This window comes from Petaurus breviceps, unplaced genomic scaffold, assembly GCF_028583685.1.
Source record: "Petaurus breviceps papuanus isolate PSGF00001 unplaced genomic scaffold, PetGlider_PUasm1.0 90466, whole genome shotgun sequence".
In the NCBI taxonomy this organism is placed as follows: Eukaryota; Metazoa; Chordata; class Mammalia; order Diprotodontia; family Petauridae; genus Petaurus; species Petaurus breviceps.
In genome coordinates, this window is record NW_027187260.1 from 230,788 (window position 1) to 254,445 (window position 23,658).

At 40.8% G+C, this 23,658-nt stretch overlaps 1 protein-coding gene across 10 annotated transcripts in view; it reads left to right on the forward strand.

The window, feature by feature from the left end:
- The first annotated feature begins 20,692 nt into the window (after positions 1-20,692).
- ENAH (ENAH actin regulator) overlaps positions 20,693-23,658 on the forward strand; it is a 136,200-nt gene continuing 133,234 nt past the window's right edge. For 3 of the 10 annotated variants that reach the window (XM_069062582.1, XM_069062581.1, XM_069062584.1), the window contains exon 1: positions 20,699-21,254. In XM_069062582.1, coding sequence (XP_068918683.1) covers positions 21,250-21,254 — 5 coding nt within the window. In that variant the 5' untranslated portion in view covers positions 20,699-21,249. Of the gene's footprint in view, positions 21,255-23,658 lie in introns of all 10 variants that reach the window. The other 7 variants (XM_069062574.1, XM_069062576.1, XM_069062577.1 and 4 more) reach the window with 7 other exon arrangements.

The following is a 23,658-nucleotide window of genomic DNA, read 5'->3' on the forward strand; positions in this document are numbered from 1 at the left end:
GAGCACCAGTGCCAGGAGGACCCAGGATCGGTTCCGGCCTCAGATACATAACACCCACACAAAATAACTGGCCGTGTAACCTTGGACAAGTTACTTAATCCCGATTGCTTTAAAAAAAAAAAAGAAAGGAAGGAAGGAAAGAAGGAAGGAACAAAGGAAGACAAGAAGGAAGGAAGGAAGGAAGGAAGGAAGGAAGGAAGGAAGGAAGGAAGGAAGGAAGGAAGGAAGGAAGGAAGGAAGGAAGGAAGGAAGGAAGGAAGGAAGGAAGGAAGGAAAGGAAAGGAAATAATGAGAAGACAGAATATTTTATAGAAACGTTGAACTTCAATTCTCAATATAATATAGAGTAATAATGGACTCAACCACAGGGAAACATTTCGATAATATAATAATAGTCTTGGCTTATTCCCACTCAAAAGAAATAACAATAAAAAAGTATTTAATGATCTCCCTTGTTTTCAGAGGTGATGCTACTAGTTTGAAGCAGGATCAGTGTCCTGTGCCTATTTTCTCATAGTGGTGAAGGATTATACCAACCCATTAGTATTTTTTCAGTCATTCCTTTTGTGATCAGTGATGGTGGCTGGTGATTAGGGATGAGAACTTCCATTATAGGTTACTGTATAGCTAACTGATCCTTATAGAAATTGAACCCATAGGCTTGACATCAGAGGAGAAGGAAACAGGAATTAATTAACCTAATTAGCAGGTATTAATTAACCTGGTCAAGTTAGGCAATTACCTGGTGGGTTTTGAAAGGGCAGGTATCTGATATAAAATTTACTATCATTTCTTCTGAATGCCAATAATCCTTTGGTTCTACCACCTTTAAAGCATCTACTTTGTCTTGTTTTGCAACTATTTCTGTACATGGGTTATCGTCTCTACTAAACTATGAGCCCTTTGATGTTAGGGATCATAACTTTTACATCTTATTATCTTCTACAACCTCCAGCAGAGTGCTCATGTATTAGTTATGGAATGCATTTTTGAGGAGGGGGGGCAGGTAAGGACAGAAGAATGAATGAATGAAGACAATCTAGACCAAACTGCTCACCCTATCTTCAGTGCCATTTTATTCTTAATCAACTGGAACATGGCTTCAAATTTTTCCTTTCTTTTTGCCTGTTTAGACAAAATCCAAGAGAATAACATACTTTGGAAAAATCTATTTCAACCTTGGGTCAGAGTCAAAGTTAACACAATTTCAGGATAAATTGAACTGAATAAAATAAATAAATAAAACAAAACGGAAAACACAATAATAGATATGTTTTGGAAAAACTGTTTTTCCTTTGCTCTCTTTTGTCACAAATTGATGTCTTAATAAGATCACAAATTGACACAGACAGAAAACAATATAGATAGCATTCTCAACTCTACCTGCCAACCAACTGTTCTAGAGGAGAGAATTTATACAATGTAAAATTCAATAGAGCAGTATAATATATCCTCATTCCTTTTGAAAGGCTATTCTAACATTTATTGAGTGCCTACTATGTGTAATACACTATAGAAAGAAACCTAATCATATTATACCAGAAAGCACTAATGGAATTGGAAATAATTTATTCTAGGAACTTAATGCACTATTTTTCATTCATTTGAAGACATTTTTATAGTTGGATAAATGAATGAAGCATTTATTAAGGGCTTATGATGAGCAAATCATTGTGCTAAGTGCTGGAACTACAAATGGAAAAAAGTAAGACATCCTTGCTCTCAAGCTGTTCATATCCTAATGGGGAAGACAACACACAGCTGGTTTCAACTGCAAATCAGAGAGAAAGGTCCCATGATCCTTAAGGTGCATCAGCAAAGCAGATTAATATCTCTTCTTTTAATGTCAGTTCCACTGAAAAAAATCATAAGTTTCTGATTTTGAACCATTTGATAGTGCTAAGGACTTTGGTGGCCAAAGACTTTCTCTTTTGGGTCTTTCAGTGGCCATGGCACCTGCAGGAACCTTTGCCTGGTTGCTTCCCAGGATATTGAATGTAGTAGTCACTGGGCTGGAAGCATGACTATTCCAAGAGCTCTTGGATTCAGGATGCTGGGTTGTGTACAGCAGAGTGTAAGGGTAGGTGGTGGTCAAGGTGATAGTGGTGGTTTGACCTGTTTGACATTGCTTTGTGTCCCTCTTGAGGGTTTCCTGTGGCTTCATGGAGGCTGTCTTGCCTATCCTGTGTGTGCCACTTGATTGACAGTTGGTGGAGACAACTGGTCCCTTCTCCACAGGAATGGCCTCTCTAGATGTGACTGTAAGGAAGGGCCATGGGGGAGCAGGACCCCACTGGTGGTCTGGAAGATGCCAACACTTCCAAAGATCTTGTGCCAATCTGCACTGGCAGCTGGTTGGGAATGGCTGCTGGTGGTGATACTTTGGGCCTCTTCTCCACAGTGATTTCTCCTCTCAGTGATGGATGACAGTGGGACAGGGATAGGGCAGGAAGCAGGTCTGGTGAGGGGATACTGCTATTCCCAAGGTTCTTAGGTTCGGGGTGGTAGGTTGGTTCCATGAGAGCCTGAGAGGAGACAGTGGTCAAAGTGGTGGTAGTTCACTTTGTGCTGCTGCAGGTCTATGCCCTGGGGCTGCAGTCAGGCTGCCCTGCCTGCCCAGTGAGTGGTAATAGGTGGGGATGGTTGGCTTCTTCTCTACAGGAGGTGCTTCTCTATGAGACATAAATAAAGTATTTTTTTCTCTTGTATTCAGACAATAAAATAATTATATTTTAAAAGTGGTGATTTAAGATTTTTTTTTATTTTCTCCATTATTATTCTTATCCTAATAGTTTACAAATACAGAAAAGATAAACTCACATAACTCCTCATCCCTCCCCCCATCTCCCACTCTTTCACTGGAAAGAAAGTTATCAGAACATCTTATTCACCCTCAAAACAGGTTCCTTGTCTCTCAGCTTCTTTCCAAACTTATGTTCTATCCCTTCAGCCCACTTACAGGCTGTTATATCTGGAAGGGGACTTAGAACTCATCTAGCCCAGCTCTTCCATTTTGCAGATGACAAAACTGAGGCCCGTGACAGTGAAGTGACTTTCCCACCCACTTATTGCAGTTTCTTTTGCCACCCATTACTGAAATTTATGCTCTGAAATGCTATTCTGAGATGTATGCGGTTATTGTTGCTTTCTCATTTTCTCTCCCTCTCCTCCCAAGTCTGAGAACAAATTCATTATAATGCTATGGTTCCCAAACTGAGAGGGCAAAGGCTCTGGTCCTGGTCCTGGTCCTGCCCTAACATAACATGGTAGTGTTGGAATCCCACTGAGAAGCCTGTCCTTCATGACTGGTGAGTATAGACCAGGAAGGGTAAAAGTAAATCTAGGTGGCCACTTGGCTTCACCTAAGTGGGCTTCAGGATGAAGCGATGAGAACCATTGCCTGTCTAAAGAAAAAGGTCAGAAAGGGAAGAGAATTTCTTGTAAGATCAGAAAAGAGTAGTTATTATTGCATAAACACTCTCTGTAGGACTTTCATGCTCATAAAAAGCAGGGATTATAGATTTGTATCAGGAAGGGTCTCCCAGGGCCATCAAATCCAACCACCTTACTTTACAGAGTTGGAAAGTGAGGATCATTGAGATCAAGTCACTTGTCCAAGGTCACAGAGATAGAGAATAACAGAGGAGGTATTTGAACCTGACTCCAAATCCATCCCTTTCCACTGATCCAAACTGCATAGTGTTCCTAAGAATATGGAATTAGAGGTGGGTAGAAGAAGTGCTTTCAAATGAAAAGTATTAATTGAGTATCTAATGTGTACATGGTATGTGTGTGGGGAGAGAGAGAATTTATATAACACTTCAGGGTTTGCTAAGCGCTTTGCAAGTATTATCTAATTTTATCTTCATAATCTCACCTGAGAAATAGGCATTATTTTTATCTTTATCTTCATCTGTCAGATGAAGGAACCAAATCAGAAAGAGGTTAAGTGACTCACCCAGGGTCACTCAGCTAAATAAATATCTGAGGCAGGATTTGAAATCAGGTCTTCTTGATTCTAGGCTCAGCACTTCAGACTCTGTGCCATCTAACCTCCTTTTAACATGTCATGTTTTCTGATAGAATGTAAGCCCTTAGAGGGCAGGGCTTCTTTTATTTTTGTCTTTGTATTCCCGGTTCTTAGAATAGAAACTGGCACTTGTTAGGCACTTAATAAAGCTCCCCAAATCCTCTCATCGTCATCCTCAGAATCCCCTTTTTCTCATTGTCCCACCTAGTCTCACAACAGAGCTCCTTAAAGAAGCACGCATGGAGTCAAACTTAACATAAACATTGAAGTTACCCAGTTCAACAACATTTACCTCTGAGGGAGCCCCCAAGTACGGTATGATAGTTATGACCATGCTCCATTAAACAAACTTGCCACATGCCTGGGATACCAGAATCAGATAAAGAATCCCAGGCTGGTTTCCTGCAGAATTGTTTCTTAACTTAATTTGGACATTGCCCAGTAGGGGAAGAAGCTAAATCAGACTTGGTATTAAACAGAGGACTGAAGGCATAAAGTGATTATAAAATAAATCAAGAATTACCATCTCATTAGCATTAGGAGAGAAAATTAAAGTAGAAAAATAAGAAGGAAAAGACCAGACTGTGGACTTTAGAAAGGAAATATTATTTGCATGTGAGAGACACTGAATAAAATACAAATAGAACAAAATGCTGAGTGAGAATGACATCAAAAGCAAATAGAGGCTGCCCAAAGCCAAAATCGTTCCAAGATGACAAGTCAGCAGTGGAGCTTGATTTGGAAAAGAAGACATCAGATGGGAAGCAGGCATGCTGAAGGTCCATCATGGGTCTTTCGCTGATTTCTGGCTGATCTTAGACATGACACCTATATTCTTTGTATTTCTAGTCTTTTTTTTTTGTACAATGAGCTCATGAGCAAAGGACAATAAACCCCTTTCCCCAAAACTGAATTAGAAGTGACCAAAGGGCAGCATCATCACTAACAAGCATTTATTCACCACCTACTATGTGCCAGACACTTCACTGGGCACTGGGGATACAAAGATGAAGAATGAAACAAATCTCTACAGTCAACAAGTTTACATTTCTGATGGCCAGCTAGGTGGTTCAGTGGATTGAGAGAATACTGGGTCTGGAGTCAGGAAGACTTGATTTCAAAGCTGACCTCAGACAATTACTGGCTATGTGACCCTGGGCATGTAACTTTCCCTTTATTTGCCTCAGTTTCTTAAACTGTAAAATGGGAAATAATAATGATAATAAGAACCTACCTCCCACAGTGCGGAGGATGAAATGAGATCATTATAAAGCACAGTACCTGGCACAAAGTAAGTCCTATATAAATGTTCTTTATTATTATTATTTGTCTCAGTTTCTTCAACTGCAAAATAGGAAATGACAATAGCACCTACCTCCAAGGGTTGTTGTGATGATCAAATGAAGTAATAATTATAAAGCACATAGTAAGTACTATATAAATATTAGCTATTATTATTAGGGTATAAATTCATACTTTATTTGCTGCTGAGAGGCACAACCCCATCCTGTGTCATTTGAATGGCTTGGGGATTATAAGGTCTTAGGTTTAGAGCTAGACAGAATCTCTAAAGCCATCTAGTCCAATCTCCCCATTTTACAGATAAGGAAACTAATCCCAGGGAGGTTATAACACTTGCCCCAAGTCACACCTCAGAGGAGGCATTTGAAGATTGAGATTAATTTGGGCAGTACTCTGGGTGTACTGGGGAATATGTCTCTTGGGAGATAAATGCCTAAGCCCAATGCATATTTGTATTTGGGACTGGTAGTAGAGTGTAAGCAGATTAGTTAATAGGATCATAGATTTAGAGGTAGAAGGAATCTTAGAGGCCATCCCACCCACCATTCCCCACCCCTCTCTCTATTTTTGTTGTTGTTCATTCATGTCTGACTTTTTGAGATCTCATTTGGGGTTTTCTTGGCACAGACACAAGAACACAGATATAGGAGCAGTTTGCCATTTCCTTGTCTGGCTCATTTTACAGATGAGGAAACTGAGACAAACAGGAATAAGTGATTTTCCCAGGGTCACACAGAGGAGAGGGTGTCATTCTGGAAGTTAGCACAAAGACTACTTTCAAGTAAGTCAGTGTTTATGCAGAGATCTATGGGAGCTCCTCAACTGCTTATGTCCAATGGGTCACTCCCTCCAAGAATTAAAACCTCAGAAAGCACTGATCAAACTTAAGTGCATATGCACATCAAGGGTCACACCCCAAAGGGTTAAACATAAAAGTGGTTTAGGAATAGAAAGAGTCCATAGCCCAGTACAAAAACTCACACATGGGAGATAATGTTTCTGCGCACTTGGAACAGTAAATACACTGAGAGGCTTTCTTCCCCCAAAGGTCTCACTTGAGTTTTTCTTGCATTTTATCCCTCTGTTGAGAGAAACATAGAGGGAACAATTTAATGATCTACAGCACCATATGTAAGGGATCTCTTAGAAGAGGCTAGATGACCACTGGTCAGGAATGTCATAGAGGCTTCAGGGCTATGCTAGGGCTAGCTCTAAATGACTGGTGGAGAGATTGTTGAATTTTCAGTGTAAGCATTTATGTCTGGTTGTTCAGCTGTTTCAGTCATTCCCAACTCTTTGTGACCCCATTTCTTGGCAGAGATATTGGAGTAGTTTGCCATTTCCTTCTCCAGCTCATTTTACAGATAAGGAAATGGAGGCAAACAGGGTTAAGTGACTTGCCCAGGGTAACACAGCTAGTGTCTGAGGCCAGATTGGAACTCAGGAACATGGGTTCCTGTCTCCAGGCTGGGCACTCTATTGACTGTGCCACCTAGCTGCCCCATTTATACCTTGGAAATAGATTAATACAACAAATCAGGGTTTGATTTATTGTTTTGTTATTGAAGATTAAGCTTAAAAAGTACATCATCCTAAACATCCTTCCCAGTCTCTCAAAGAACTGGTTGTTAAACATTTATCAGCACACTCCTGCCTTGGTGGAACTAGATGGCCTTTAAGGTCCCTTCTATTTTTGGAGATTCTTTGATCATGAGGTACATTGCCTCTCTCACTTAAATCTGCTATCTACATACAACTCCCTCATAGGTAGAAATATCAGAAAGATTTATATTTTCATCATTGCAGTGCACATTTTAGGCAATAAATATTCCACTACGTTACCTTCCCTACTGGGCTAACAGGGTGAATCTACATATGGAAATAATAAGCTTCAACAAGGGAAAACCCTCATTCTGGAGCCTGATTGCTAGAGCTATGAGTACTGTCTGGTAAATCCATAACCCACCATCAGACCAGACAAATTCTTAGGTTCCCCTATCAACCCAAAGGGTACCTCAAGAGAGTAGAGGAGTTTTCATAATGAGTATGCTGCTGTTGTTCAGTCATTTTCAGTTGTGTCCAACTCTTTATGACCCCATTTGGGGTTTTCTTGGCAAAGATGCTGTAGTAGTTTGCCATTTCCTTCTCCAGCTCATTTTACAGATGAGGAAATTGAGGCAAACAGGGTTAAGTGATTTGCCCTGGGTCACATAGCTAGTAAGTGTCTGAGGCCAGATTTGAACTCAGGAACATGAGTCTTCCTGACATCAGACTCAACACTCTATCCACCTTGACACCTAGCTGTCTATCTTAGAGTCCGTGGTTTCCTTCAAAGTTTAGCTTGAAGCACCACCTCCTGCATATATGAAACCTTTCCTGATCCCCCTTGCTACTTGTGCTTTTGCCCAAATGACCTTTGTAATACCAGGGGTTGTGGGCATCATTGTGAAGGGCATAGTTAGGCAGCAAATTCTTGTTACCTCCTCCCTATCCTAATAATCATTCTCTGAAGATTTACCTGTTTTACCTGGAGATACCCTGTTATAACAATCAGCTTAATTTTTTTTTTTAAGCCTAGGGACAATATAGAATGCCCTAAAGCCTTCACTGTAGTAGTTTAACTGCACTAAGACTTTTGGGACACCCTGTGTAATGGCCCCTGAGGCTTGCCTTAGTCCTCTCTGCTTCTTTATGGAGTTTACATTAAACAAAAAGTTAAAGAGCACAATTATAATAGCTCAGAGTCCATAGAAAGGGTCCTAACATTTAGGCAAAGGCTTGACTCTTTAGACTAATTTAGATTTATGGTGAATGGTAGTTCAACTGTCCTGGCCTCTTTATGGTTAAGGGCAATATTTGGGCTACCAGGAATGTTTGAGTAAAGAAGAAAGCAGAATACCTTTCAGTTTCTATAAATAGAGAGGGGAAATTGGGAAAACAACAGTTATTCTCTCGGGACTTCCCTCAGTCCTAGAAAAGGTAGCTTTAGCTTGAATCTTCCGCCCTGATACCTGTAAAAATCATGGCCCTTCTTGATCTTCTTTGTCCTACTTTTCTCTCTCCTTTCCCTCATTGCCCTGGTACTATCCATTTTTCCAATTTGGCTCCTTAAATCCTGGGTGGGGCTGGGGAAGTTAACCCCACTTCTGCTCAGTCATTGAAGTTCCCCGTTTCCTTTCTGTACTGTCAAAACCTATGTGTCATTTTAAGAACTCCTGGAAGTCACCTGATTTCTCCTTCCTGTTCCAAGATTCAGATAATCCCAAACTGCTATCATGGCTGAGAGGGGAATGCTTCTCTGTCTCTGAACTACAAATCTCAAAGTTCCAGTCAGTTCTCAAGCTTCTATTATTTTATTCTTTGTATACATTCTGTGTAGCAGGAGTGATCAAGAGAACCCTGATGGGGCCCTTAATCAAATAGATGAGATTGTAAAATGTAGACCTTTATTAAAAGAGGACACCTTCCAGGGAGCTAAACATATAACCAGGTCACTTGCTGAGAAACCAATATCTTGGCTTACTGAAAGGAAGATATGTTGAATCCCCCTAATGGGTTCCCCATTATTAGGGCTTCCTTGAAGATGACTGGCAACTGAGAGTCATCCCACGACAGACTCTTAGGAGGAATTATCATCCTTCATTAAGAGTGAGTTGTCTACATCCTAACCCAGTTTTACCCCTGGTCTCCTCAGGGCTTCCAAACTGAAATGTACCAAGTGGGAGAGTGGGAGATGGGGCATTCCTTGATCCTGAGACAAGAGCTCCTGGCTGCCTTCTTTTGCTCTTATATTTCATTTTCTGAACATAGTTCAGCAACCATCAATCCTGAGAAATGGATGTTTCCAGGATTGGAGGTTGCCTCTTGAGTAACCCTGAATTTGAGAGTTGGGCACTAGCTGACTAGGGGGAGAAGATTTCTTTAACACTTCAACACTTCTCAGAGGACACGACAGCTTCCAACAGGAGGATCCTTTAGCTAGCTGGTGGACGAAGTTGTGCTGAGGCGAGGCTGGAGATCTGGCCCTTGCCAATCCTTCATGATAAATGCTGTGACATGCTCAGACAATGCAGGTTCCAGGGGAATGGAAATTATCTGTTTAGCAGTCTGACAAAAGATCTTTATCTTCTGGGGCAATATAATAAATGTAATAGGCTGAGTGTTTTATTTTTCCTATTTTGTTCATGATACCTGTGAGTCCTTTGAGCCTTAGGGAGCTAGGTGGTGCAGTAGACAGAGTGCTGGAAGACCCGAGTTCAACTGTGACTCTGAATCTCAGTTACAGTGTCTTCATCTGCCAAATGTTGATGAAAGCACCTACCTCCCAGAGCTGCTAAGAAATTCAGTTGAGATATTTATAAAGTGCTTTGCACACCTTAAAGTGACGTTGTTATGACTATTTTCTGTTTCTGGCCACACCAGATACTCATACTGTATATTAAATATAGCTGTGGGAGCAGGCTTTCTATTAACATATGGGGAAACCCTAGACCAGAGCCATAACTAAGCTCTCTTTCAGAGATTACCCTGGAGTTTTACTTTAAAGTAGGACTGATGTCAAAGATGACTCTTGGCCAACTGGTCCCATTTCCAAAAAGGCAACTCTCCATTTCCATCAATAGCTTTGTTTGGTTTGAACTCTACAGAAGATGATGCTCCACCCCAGATAAAATGATTATCTAAAATCTCCTTCTGATTTTGACCTCTTCTGTCTTTTCAACTCCTCTCTCCTCGGACTGAATAACTAGAGGGTGGAGCACTAAATTTCTCCCCAAGCCCTTCTCCCCCTTCCCTCCTCCATTCCCTGGTGGCCCTCTTTTCAGCTTCCTTTTGTGTGCAGATTTCCCCCATTAGATTGTAAACTCCTTGAGGGCAGGGACTGTCTTTCTTTCTTGTTTGTATCTGCTCAGTGCTTGGCACTAGGTAGGTGCTTAATAAATGTTAATTAAATTAAATAAAAACCAACCCTCCAGGATTCAACCCAGGGGTTCACTCTGGCTTGTGGGTGATATCTGTGTGCTTTTTGTCTAAATGTGCCCCCATCCCCACACCCCTAGGATGTAAGCTTCTCTAAGGTTTTGTCTCTTTAGCATCTATCACAGTGCCTGGCACACAGTACCCGCACCTGTTAAATGCTTGCTCACCCATTTGTGGTTGGATCATCACTGTCCGATCTTTCTGAATTTTCTGTGCCTAGGAACTTATAAAATTAGCAGCAGTCTTGCACATAAGATTTCCCAAGTAACATATACCACACAGCAGTAAAGCACAGAAATATTACTTGAGAACACTAGGATTTTGAACTTAGTTCCAGCTAGTCACCTGGCTCTCTTATTCTTTTTCCTTCAAATTCAGGGCAAGTTTCACAAAATTTGCTCTTCAAATACTGGAGCTCTACCACTGCAATATAATGGACCAGTCTAAACACAAGTCCAGAGACGCTTGTTGACTGACCAACTAACTCTCCTTACTTTTATATGTAGGGAAGTCTCAGGCTTTTATATCCTGGCTGCCTCAGAGTCGGAAAGAAATTGGTACTTTTGTTAGGTCCAATGAAAGCATCTGCTGCCTTTCTGGCCCTAAAGATGATTTGCTTTTCCTTCTGATTGTATTAACAGTTTCAGGAAGAGTGAAAAGATTGTGACAGCAGCCTATGTCATGCAGACTGATGGAGGATCTCAGAATAAGGAAACATTAGGATGAAGAGACTTATGTGCTAAGCCTGTGAGCAACACTGGGGGATTCCCAGTGTGGGACCCTGTGGAATCTGGGTCACAATTCACTTGTGGAGTATATAGATAGCATTAGACTTCTTCTATTTGTCCTTAGAAGGTAGAAACAGAAGTGATGGGAGGAAGCAGCAAAGAGGGAAATATAAACTTGTTGTAAGGAAAACTTCCTAATCAATTAGAGGTATCCAAGAGTGCAACTATCTTGGAAATTATCAAGTTGGAGGTTTTAAAAAAAGGGTTGATGATCACTTATTAGATAGGTTGTGGAGGGAATTCTTTTTCCATATGAGATGGATTATATATATGCTGAGGCCCTTCATAGAATTTAGACTTGGAAGGGAAGGTAAAGGCATTTAATCTAGGTGGCTATGTGGTTAGTGCAGGGGGCCTGAAGACAGGAAGACCTGAGTTCAAATTCAGCCTCAGATACTTACTAGCTATGTGACTCAGGGCAAGTCACTTAATTGCCATTTGCCTCAGTTTCCTCATCTATAAAACAAGGATAATAATACCTTTCAGGGTTGTTATGAGGGTCAAATGAGATAATAATTGTAAAGTCTTAGCACAATACCTGGCACATAGCAAGTACTATAATAAGTGTTACCTATCATCCAACCACCTCATTTTACAGATGAGGAAACTGAGGCACACAGAGGTTAAGTGATTTACCTAAGGTCACACAGATAAAAGGAAGCAGAGGTAGAATGCATGGTTATAATTCTCCTATTGGCCAAATTGAATAATTGAAAGTCCGGCAGCATAAAATATATGTAATAGATTTTTATACATCCCAAACCCATTTTCCAACAAAAAGATATGAACAATTTGAAAAGAACTGCAAACTATCAATAATCATAAGAAAAACATTTCAGATTCTGAATAAGAGAATTGCAAATTAAAACAGTGGTGAGGTTTTACCTCATACCCCTAAAATTGGCAAAGATGGCAAAAGGAAGAAATTGTCGGTGTTGGAAGGATTGTGGGGGAGTCAGGCACACTCTGGAATTCTGTAATTCTTTTTTTTTCTTTTAATAAAACTTCCTTTTGCTGTATAATTCCAGCATTTTTACAAGTCATGGACTCTGTGGCATATTACTAACAAAGAACTATATAGGATAAGCAGTGAAAAGAATATCATCAGAGAGATGTGTGAATAGAAAAGAAGGTGGGCTGGTCTTTCAGGGAGTGTAAGGAATAACCAATGGGCAGCTGGCAGGCTCTCTTGGCATGCACACAATGCCAAGAAATCTAGAGGAAGCAGAGCTGTAACTAGTAATTTCAGAAAATCAGGCAAAGGCAGGTATCCAGGGCAGGCTTCACAAAATGTGCCCTTAAATAAACTTTTTAAGACAAATTCATTTTAGGAAAGGAAGGCCCAGTGACGTAGGAACCAATAAAGGGAGGAATTTTAGGGCCATTTATTGTCCTATGGTGAAGAGAAAGACATTTTAGGACACCAGTCCTTTGTGAGTGAAGACCCCAGGATGTGAAGAGACAGCAAGCAGGGAGGCTGCTGAGTGAGGAAGCAGAGTGGGGCCTAGCTGAGCAGAAAGCTCTTCCTTGGGAAGGAAGGATGGGATTATGGTACATTTAGGAGCTTCCTCTTTTAACTATTCTTGTCAACTAGACTGTCAGAACCTTCTAAATGATGGTGCCCTGGGAGGAAGATCTTGGTTATCTTGCTCTAATTATGGTTCTGAGAGGAACCAACCCCCTTCTTCCTCTCCCCCCCTTCCCCAGCATGCTGGTTGGAATTCCCATAGAGGGTTAGCAGAAAGACTTGGCCAAGAAGTCAGATTAAGAAGAGAAATTGGCTATACTGCAATTTGTACCACTGGAAGGAGTACCCACACTGATAGCATCACACACTTTTCAAAGTGTGCTTCTACATGGGAGTTGATGCCTGCCCGCTTGATTGTTTAGTAGAAAAAAAGATTTCACCAAGTTTTCTGGGTGAGGGTGCAAGATACAAAGCCTCTCAAGATATAACTTCTACCCTAAGTGCTGTGGATAACTCGTGACACAAAGTTCTTGGGGAAAATCATGGTCATTACACTTCTATCTTGTCCCTAGGTTTACAAAGCCCTTTACATACATGATCTCACATAATCCTCACAGCAACACTGACAAGTGTTTTTGTTAGCGCAAATAGTATTATTATCTCATTTTATGGAAAAAGAACCCAAGACTTAAAAAGGCTAAACGAATTGCTTGTTTATACAGAGAGTAAGTGGCAAAGCTTGTACTTGAACCCAGGTCTGTTGACTTCAAGTCCAGTATTCTTCTATAGCAGAGTATTGACAAATTCAACTAGAAACAGGTGACCACTAAACTATACATAAGGATCTCTGTGGGCATCATATTGACTTAGAAAATCACATATTAATATAATTTCTGTCCTATTGTATTTTTTATTTATTTTGTTAAATATTTCCCAATTACATTTTCATCTGGTTCATGCACTGGAGAGTGCTGTGTTGTATACACTGGCTTCATTTATATTGAAAAGTACTTTGACAGTTTCTAAGAAAGGAAAGACATGCTATATTTGCACAGGTAATAAGTTTGTAGACAACAACATTGGGATACTAAAAATCTGCTCTTGTCCTTCCTTTCTGATCTTCTTACATATTACTTCCCTGCTTATACTCACTATTCTGATCTACTTGCTTTCCTTCTCTGTCTCTATTTCCTATCTTAACCCTCTTTCATCTCCAATCTCTGAGTCTTTGCACTGGGTGCCCCTTCTATGTCTGGAATGTTCTCCCTTCTCACCTCTGCCTCTTGCAATCTCTGATTTCCTTTAAAACACAACTAAGCACTGCCTTCTTTATTAATTACCCAGGGGCTAGGGTACTCCTTCCCCAAACTACCTTTTATTTATACTGTATATTTATATTGTATTATATATGTGCATGTTGTCTCCCCCATTAGGTTGCAAACCTCTTGAGGGTAGAGACTGTTTAGTACAGTGCCTAATTCATAGTAAATACTTAATAAATACTTACTAATTGATTAATTCAAAAAAATTCAGTGGTATCCCAAAATATATTTTTTAAAAAAGTTTCTTTTTTCTACTTACTGTGCTGAAGTGCTTGCAATATAGTCAACTTCACATATAAAATGAGTAATGATAATAGCTACCATTTATGTAGCACTTTATGGATTACAAACACTTTACAAATATTATTTCATTTTATCCTCACATCAGCCCTGGGAGGTAGGTGCTATTATTATCTCTATTTTAAAGATAAGGAAACTGAGACAGCCAGAGATGATAAATAATTTGCCCAGGATTCACAGATGCCCTCCATAAAAGAAAGTAGGGGTGCCTGATGAATTAAGGACAATAGTATGCTTTGAAACCAAATGAGAATATTATGATTACTTATGTGGCCTGATTGTTTGAATAATTATTGATTATCTTTCCTATTAGCCTCAGGGCTACATTACTAGAAGCTGAATTTTGACATCTAATAACTATATAATAGAATAAATATACGAAGAAGACATGAATTAGAACTTGTCAAGGTCACTACAATTAACAGAAATTCTCAAACAGAAGCAACATGACCATATTAAGCGAATACCACCTATTGGAATCTTGGTTTTGAAATTTACCTGAAATGAAAGATAGAAGCTTAAAAAGAAATGAAAATAGTGTCTCAGTAAATTGGCAGTCATAGTCAACTTACCCTAAGTATATATTTTAGGTACATCTCTGGTAAAATGTTTGTAACTTAGGTACACTAATGGTCAGTGATGTCACCTTTCTCCTTCATTGTGGTCTGTTGGAAAAGTTTCTTATTCTCTCATCCTTCCATTCTCCTCTAGAAAAATGCTTCAAGGGCATTATTGAAACCACAATGTCTATCTTGATATTGATTGATAATTCTTCACTGTGTTTACAGTAAAAGAATTCAATGCATGAAAGAGAATAAGCTAATGGCTGGATCTTCTAAAACATCCTGAAGTAGAATGATTTTATTTTAGAGCTGGAAGGGACCTCAAAGCTTTTATCTATATTGCCTCTCTGTCTAGTTCCTAACCAATCAACCAATAAGCATTTATTAAGCACCTACAAATACCTATGTTCAAGGCATTGTTATGCACTAGAGATACAAAGACAAAAAGTCCTTCCCTCTAGGAGCTTACATTCTATAGTGTGAGATAACATGTATATGTGTAAAGATATACAATGTAAGTACACATGAAATACAGATACAATAAATATAAGGTAATTTGCCAGGAGAGGTTAGGAAAGACCTGGTGTAGGAGGTAGCAATAGAACTGAACTCTGAAAGGAAACTAGGGATTCTGAGATGCAGAGCAAGTGAATTCCAGGACTGAGGGACAGCCAGCCGGTGTAAGAGCATGATGGAGTTGGGAGCTGAATGGATGGTAGAAACAGGAGTTATAGTGCCTTGGATGAAGAACATTAAGAAGACCAGTTTGACTGGACTGAAGAGTGCAGGAAGGGGATTAACAGACAATGTGGCCAAAAGGTAAACAGTGCTTTGACTGTTCTTCAGAAATGGCCAAATTTTTAGTGCTTTCTATTTGTGTAATATTTGTGGATTGTTGAATGAAAGAATGGTCTTTAAATGGGAAACAGTATTTATTTTTGTGTGAGATTATGGTGCATGTGTAAGACCAATGATGCCAGTCCAATATTGTTCAGGGATTTTGATCTTACAGTTTCAATCAGCTAAAAGCTAAGAAAAGAAAGAGAAAGTAAGGGAGAAATTAAATCAACCAAATATACCATAATCTGCAAGAAAGAAAAATAACACAACTGAAGGAAAATCCAGACAAGAGACATGTATCTGTATATCTATATATACAGCTAAGGTTGAAAAGGGATTAACAGAATTGTACTTTCTTGAATTCCACTGTATTAAGTTTCCCATATATGTTTTTTCCATTCTTGGGAATATAGGCAAACATTACAATGAGGCAATAGTAAGATGAGGAAACAGAACACAGAAAGTACTAGTAGCAGACAGAGCAATCTCATTCAACCCCAAACAACACCCCACCTCCCCCTGCTCTTCACTCCTACTCATGTAAGCCCTAACTTTTTTAAAGGGAAAACCTTCTTTAGGTGAGAAGGGAGACTCTCCCAGCTATGCTCAGAACTGATTTCCAGACTGCAGAGTAGCATTAGTCATGCACCCTCCTCATGCCCATAAATGGAGGAAGGCCGACACTGATGATATCAGACTGACTCAAACAGGGTATATTCAGAGAGAAACCTCAGAGCCAGACTGACAACTCTCTTGCAGCTAATCGATCTTAAACAGAAGCACAGTTTGTTTCATTTTATGCCTGGTTGCACACTGCTAACAGACATTTGTAGACTGGCTCCTGATGACTGTATACACCAAGGTCATGGAGGGAGAGAGAACTCAATGCATCTGCATATTAATGGTAGAAAAGGTTGAGGATTACTTACAGATCATGGGAACTAAGGTTTGGAAGAGACAAAATATTAGGGTGTGATGCTTCTTTTGATAGCTAAAAGAGTGTTGATCTTAGATCATATCTGATTCACACTGTCAGAACTAATCCTTAGTCAGAGAATATCTCTGATTTTGCTATTTCAACACTCACACTTGTAACATGAAAAGTTTATATTCTTATGACATGCCCTCTATGATCAAAGGTATTCTCTGAATTTCCCCATCTTTCGCTTTTTCTTTGGTTAGCACCTAATATGAAAGAGATGCAATAAAAAAATAAGAAAGGTCAGCACAATGCTTTTCATATAGTAAATATAATAAAGGTTTTTTAATTAATTGATAATGAATAACCCAAATAAGAAAAGTATATTTAAAAAACTGCTTTACCATAAATAACAATGATAATAGCTAGCACTTATTTGTATAGAGTATGTAGAGTTTGTATTTTACAATCATTATTTTATCTTATCTTTATAATGACCCTGTGAACACAGTAGTGCTGTTATTATCCCAATTTTACAGTTGAGGGAACTGAGGCAAACAGAAGTTAAATGATTTACCCAGTGTCATACGGCTAGTAAAAATAAGTGTTGTCTGAGACTGGATTTGAACTTAGATCTTAATGACTCTACCATGCCAGACCATCCATTATAGCATATTTATATCCAACCATGGCATGACCATCAGTTGGCAAACATGATGATATCCAAAAGGATGGATTTGGTTGTGAGCAACCAAAACTTTTGGCTATTACACTTGTATTATAAGAATTAAAGATAGCCATTAACATTTCCAATGCTCACTCATCTAAAGCCATTAATTAAAAAAATTAATTTTCATAAATAAGAATTAAGCTGGACAGTCTCATGAGAAGAATTTTACCCTTGTCCCTTGGTCTTGGCTGAAAGTGAGAGTCACTATTTTGAAAATCATCATCTCTTTTGACCCTCTGTACTGATGTCCTTTTGAACTTGAACTCTGAAGTTTTCCTTGTATTGATATGAATGGACTTAAGTCAGGCACCTGTGACTTCTTTAAGATCTTCCAGGTCTTGCTAACAAAAACACAAACTATATAGAGGAGCTGCATTCAAATCCTGCCTCTGATGCTCATATATCTCTGGGAACTTAGGTATATCATCTCATCTCAGTTTCCTCATCTTTAAAAGTGAGGGATGGGCTGAGATCCTTTAGAATAATAATTCTTGCTTCAATATACACCCAAAAAGGTCATCCTGGCTTTGTTTGGAAACCTCTAGTGAGGATTAGTCCATGTGAAATACTTTTTATGTTACGCAGAATAATATATGGACCCATGTTAGCAGTGGTGATTTTTAATGATGCCTCTTCCACTAACTCATCCTGTAATTACCACGGTACTTTAGCATTGCCATTATAACAGAATAACAATGACATTTATTTCATTCATTCATCTAGTATTTATCAATTGCCTACTATGTGCCAGACGGGGAGCTAAATGCTGGGGGAGCCAGAATGAAAGTCCTTGCCCTCCAGGTGTTTACACTCTTAGGGGAAACTGCACATTCACAGATAAGTACATTCAAAGTAAATACAAAGTGATTTTTGGGGGGCAGTGATTAGCTACTGGGTGGTGGATAAGGATTTGTGATTCAAAAGGGTTGAATAAATGAGTAAGTGAAAAAGCATTTTGTCAGCACTCATTATATGTTAGGAACTGTGTTGTAAAGATTAATGAGGGGCAAGTAGGAAGCAAAGTGGATAGGGTACCTGTCCTGGAGTCAGGAGGATCAGAGTTCATATTTGACCTCAAGACACTTACTAGCCCTGTGCTCACTTAACCCCATTGCCTCAAAAAAAAAATTAATATCTCTAGTTTTTTCATATCCTTCGATAAGAAGTATCAGGGATAATTTGGGGGTGGGAATGGCTATAATTTAAATCAAAAGCCAAGAAGCATTTAATTATCACTTTCTATGTTCCAGGCATTGAGCTAAGCACCCAGGGGCTTGAAGAAAGGTAAAACCAGGTCCCTGCCCTCAAGGAGCTCATATTCTAATAAAGAAGATAATATGTAAACAACTATGTAGGTAGGAAGTATTTGCTATGTTAATGGATATATAATACTTAAGGCACCCAAACTTGGCCCTTGGCCGGGAGTTCCAGGGGCACCTTTACTTTAGAGGACTGTGGATGAGAAAGGGCAGGTCCCAGCATGAAAATATAATTCAGTACTCCGTGTAGAGGTTTGAAGTCAGTGAAGCCCTTCAGGTTAACAACCGAAGCAGTCCCTGTTACACCTTTCTATTATTCACAAAGAAGAGCCACCCAAGACTGACTACATTTGACCAGGCCTGTCATTTGTGAGCCTAAATTCTGCTAACTCTTAACTATCACCCTGTTTTCTGACAAAAACTACACACTTCTGAGCTGAGACTAGAAATCGTTTGGCCTTCCACATCTCATTACTGCCCTTAATAAGATGAATCTAGCAGCAACTAGCATTTCTATCACATCTTTTATTTTAAAAAAAGCCTTTTTAGATCTTATGAGGGCTATAATTTGTGTTATGTTGCTGAGTATTTGCATAATTGTATTTGTTTCTGGACACTTTAAAACACAAAGAAAAGCCCACTTCTTCTAGGTGGCCCCTTATCCACTCCCCCCCCCCCCCCCCCCCCGAGAGATCGGAAGAGCGTCGTGTAACAACTTTGTTTTTTTTTTTTTTTTTTTTTTTTTTTTGTTGATATTTTTTTTTATTGGTAATTTTTATAAACAAAAAAAAAACCCCTTTTTTTATATGCCCCCCCCTCCCCCCCCCGCAGCCCCCCCTTAACTTGATTGCTAATTAGCTTCCTCCAGTAATCTTCGCCTATCTTTATGTGGCATTGATTTCAGGCCGAGAGATTTTGAATGACTGAGATTTTAAGTCGCATATGAACACGCTGTAAGAAAAAAAAAACCCTTTAGTACAATGGTGAGATAATGGAATTTCAATTGGCTGCGTTATTCTTATTCTTCGATTCTTGCCCTAAACGGTTCTATAGTGTTTCTGGGATTTGTTACACAGCTACCGTGGTTTACCCGGAGTTGGCTGCCTTTCACGTGGATGAAGTCATCTCTATACATAGTTTGCATATCAGCTTGTTAAACTGGTAAACCACTCAGGGATTCTTCAGGATAGAAAGGACCCAAGCAAACAGCGATCACCACACTTTGCATTTATTTAGTGCTTTCATCCTAGAGGAAAGTAACATGCACCGTGGTAGCCAGACAGAGGGCTGGAGCAGTATGTCAATTTGTGTCTCTCGCCTGCTAATAGGGTAGCAACAGGAGATAACTCCGAGCATAAGCACAGAGATAACAGAATCATCACAAAATGGTTTTAAAGGGCCGCTGCTCTCTCCAGGAGAGCATCATACAGGGAATCCCCAATGCCTGGCCCTAGGTGACAACAGGGAACAAATTCCCATATGCTTTAATTACACCAGCTCCATCAAGGTCGGGGAAGAGAAAGAGGCTTTTTAGGGAAAATTTTGCCATGTAATCCCCCAGGCCAGAGGCTCCTGGGGTTTCTCCCCGGGGCAGGACCTGCTGGGGGTGGAGGGCGGGGATCTCTTTTCATCTCCTCATTTTGGGGAGGCCCTGGGACTGAGGTTAGACTAGGAGTCTCCCTCCTGCTTCCTAATGCTTTCGTCAGGGCCTCCTGCAAAGAAGGCAGGGGCTTCTTGGGCAGGGAAACCTCCCGGGCTGGCGCCCCCCCCCCCCCCCCAAATAAAGACGACGTCGAAGAGGAGGGAGGAATCCCACCCGGATGGGGTTGAGATAGCAACAAAGAGTCTTTAATAATCGCAGCCTTTTCCCTTTCTCCAAGTCTCAATGCCCCTCCTCACACTTGATGAAGGGGAGAGGAGTGGAGGGAAGGGAAAGAAGGCTGGGCCTGCCCAGGGGGGAGGGGGAGGATTGGTGGGGGGAAGACGACGCTCTCCCACCAGCCCTGGCCCTCTCCCCGCCTCCCCACTGCCCACTCCCCCAGCCACCTCTCCGCGCTAGCCCTCCTCCCCCGGGTTGGGCTGGCGCGTGCGTGCTCCTTCGCCTCGCGCCCCGCCCCCTCCGCGGGCTCCTCGCGGCGGCGATCCTGATCCTCCCCCTCCTCCCCCTCCTCCTCCTCCTGCTGCCGGTTGCACACGGCCTCGGTGGCGGCGGCGGCGGGCGCGAGAGCGGGAGCGGGAGCTGCGCGCGAGCCTGCCTGCCTGCGGCGTCGTCGTCTCCATACCGGCTTCTCCCGCGGCGGCGCGAGGCCGGCGGGCTCGAGGGTCCCCTGCGCCGAGTTGGAGGAGGAAGAGGAGTCCCAGAGGAGGAGAAGAAGGAGGAGGAGGAGGGAGGCGGCGGTCGCCGCCGGGGGGACCGGCGCCCCCCTGTCCGCTTCTCCGCCCTCCCCCTTCCCTAGTCTCTCTCCCTTTCTCTCTCACACTCAGACACACACACACACACACACACACACACGCGCACATTCACTCAGACACACGCGCACTCGCACTCACAATCCCGGCCGGCCGGCGGGAGCCTGGGCTTTGTGCACCGAGAGAGGATGGTGTAGCTTCCCCCGCAGCGCCAGAGCCTTGCCGATCCCGGACGCTGCCGGTCTCTTGTCTCGGGAGCCCGGCTCCCGCCCCACCCCGCTTCGCTCCGTCCTCGCCCTCCCTCCTCCTCCGGCCGGGGAAACCTCCGCACCGCCCGGCACCATGAGGTGAGGGGAGCCCCGGGGGGTCGGGGGGGGGGGGGCCTCGCGCTGCGCGCCGTCACCGCCCCCGCCCGGGCTGCTCCCCGGGTCCTCCTGCCTCCATCCCCCGCCCCTTCTCCCAAGGGGTTTACCCTGCTCTCCACGTTTCTTTCTGTAGCCTTTCCCCCATCCTTTCCATGCCCCCTTCCCCCATTTTTCTTTATGCACCTCTCGCTTTTTCCCTCTCCTTATCCCCCTCCCCTCCTTATCCTTTATCCCCTAAACCGATGTGGGGGGGAATGGGAAGGGGGAGAGTAGTCTCTGGTGGTGCTCTACGTGGTCGGTGGGAGAGAAGACAGTGTTATTTCTTCCACTGTATTGTGCACTTTTGGTATAAAGGACGTTTTTAATTATTATTAAGTTTGAAAAGATGAAATCCAAAGAGGTAATTAAAAAAAAAGCTGTGGCAGGGGTATAAAGGTATAAAATCCAAAGGTGAAATTGCAAAATTGGGGGAGGGGAGAACAGTTCATTTTTTCCTTTGAATCCCCTCCACCTCTTAAAAAAAAATTTAAATACAATGCTGAAATCGCCGCTATGTTTGAGGGAGACTTAGGGTGGTATGTATAGGTTTGTTTCTTAAACCGGTTTTCTCTCCTTTCTCTGTGTCAGCTAGTGTTGCATTGCAGCAGCTGCTTTCCCCCCCTTTCTTCCTCATGTGTAATCAATAAAATAGAAGCCAAATTATCCCTCCACAGCCAATGGAAAGAATTAAATGCACAAGTTTTTTTTTAATATTTAAGTCATCAGTGGCAAAAAAAAATGAAGCATGACGGGGTGGTGTTTTTCTTCCTATTTCCCCAATTGTGTAGGAGAATAAACCATGATGTGGGGTCTCATTCATTGAAGGAGATTTTTTAAAAAGCCATTTCTAAGCCTGTTTTGTGTCCATAGCCACCTTTTTCCCGGATTGGTGCAAGACTTCGTGAGAAATGTGCCTAGATGGAATGCTGACCCATTCTGCATTATCATCATCCTCAATGGCCTTTAGGTTAAATAATTGGGGAAAAGTAAATTACTCCTTTCCTTCCCCATGGAAGAGATTATATTACATTTGGTTGGATTTGAATATCCTTTGTGTTAAAGATTAATGGCTAACATTTGCCAAGACCTTTATAATGTAATACATTGAGATTCACATGATATAATCTAAAAATTCCTTTCCTTCTGCAAAAATTGTCTAGTCACTGAATTTTTTCCTTAAATTTAAGTAGTTTCCAGTTTAAACTTAAGTTTTCTTTTCTTTTTTTCTTTTCTCAAGGGTGTTCTTGCGTTTTTTTTTCCACATTCATTTCCTTGTGTTGCCTTTGAGTAGTCAATCTGCAGTTATTTCTGCTTTGTTAGTTTTTTTCAAAGTTCCTAGTTGTATCCCTATAATTGACAGTCTTTACAAATTTTGTGCCCGTCTTCCCTTTTTAATTTTCAGTTGCTATAATGTGATATACCAATATCCATGCATTATTTTGAGAATTAGCTTTGTTGAAAATCTTGACATTTGTCAATGAGTGATTATTAATTTATAGGTGTCCTTGTGTGAATACTCAACCTTCTGTATAATGAAATAACATGCCTATTATTGGTTTCTGCAATCATGCTTAAAATACTATAAACAATCTAGAGAGGGAGGGAAAATTCAGTTTTAAACCTGAAGTAAATCTATTAAATTTTATTAGTTATTATTAAACTATTTAAAATCCAGTAACAGTGGAGAAAACATTTTTTGAATAGAAATACTGTTGTTTTTTTAATGCAGTGAAGAAAGACTATCCCACTATATACTTTTCATTCTTGTGTAGATAAATTTTTCTGCTTGCTTTGAAAGTATCCCTTGTAATTAAAAAGGAACTTAACTTCCATGCTCTAATTTTTCACTTCACCTTTGATTTGGAGAGAGAGCCAGCAGTTGCTTTGATGCTTTACCTGTCAGGTAAATAGTACAAAGGGTAATGAAAATTCTTGTCAATCTCAAGTCAGTTTGGATAGACTATTTTTAAATAGCTGCCTTTCAAATAATTTAAGAAATGGAATAAAAATGAGTACCAGCTTTTCTCTTTGAACCATTGGAAAGAGGACTATTTGATTGCTAGTGCTTTACAAGTTGGGTGCATTTTCTTAAATACCAATGAAACTTTGGAAACTCTGATTGGATAGAAAACTGAGTATGTGTTGAACCTTAATAATGAATGCATTGCGGGAGGCTTTGGGTGGATTTGATCCTACTGTGAGTGACAGTTATGCCAACATTTGACTTTGTTTCAAAATGCTGCTTAAGTACTGTAGTACTACATGGCATGTTTTTCAGCCTATGAATAGCTGATAATGCAACTATTACTGTATCAGAGTAGCTAAGTGTATTTTTAAAATAGTGGTG